This window comes from Pterocles gutturalis, unplaced genomic scaffold, assembly GCF_000699245.1.
Source record: "Pterocles gutturalis isolate BGI_N339 unplaced genomic scaffold, ASM69924v1 scaffold7928, whole genome shotgun sequence".
Lineage (NCBI taxonomy): Eukaryota > Metazoa > Chordata > Aves > Pterocliformes > Pteroclidae > Pterocles > Pterocles gutturalis.
Window position 1 is genome coordinate 11,888 of NW_010117932.1, and position 251 is coordinate 12,138.

General features: G+C 67.3%; 1 protein-coding gene across 1 annotated transcript in view; it reads right to left on the minus strand.

Moving 5' to 3' along the window:
- CEP131 (centrosomal protein 131kDa) overlaps positions 1-251 on the minus strand; it is a gene marked incomplete at its 3' end in the record, with an annotated part of 12,104 nt that overhangs the window by 10,569 nt on the left and 1,284 nt on the right. The window contains 1 exon segment of the mRNA XM_010075996.1: positions 79-164. Coding sequence (XP_010074298.1) covers positions 79-164 — 86 coding nt within the window.

Below are 251 nucleotides of genomic sequence, written 5' to 3' on the forward strand. Positions count from 1 at the left end.
AGGGCGGACGGTCGCCTGGGGTCCCACACAGCCCCATCCACGGGACAGAGGGACACGCGTGGGCGGCTGGAGCTGTACCTGCGCGCGCTGTTCACCCGCTGGTTCACCTGCGTAGTGCTGTTGGACCTCCGGAGGTTGTTCATCGCCCGGGATCCCGCACCCTCCTGCGGAGGAGAGATCTGAATTCAGCAGCGATGTCAAGGAGGGCAGGTGGAGTGGGGCTGCCTGGCCTGGGCAGGCTCCCCTGGTGA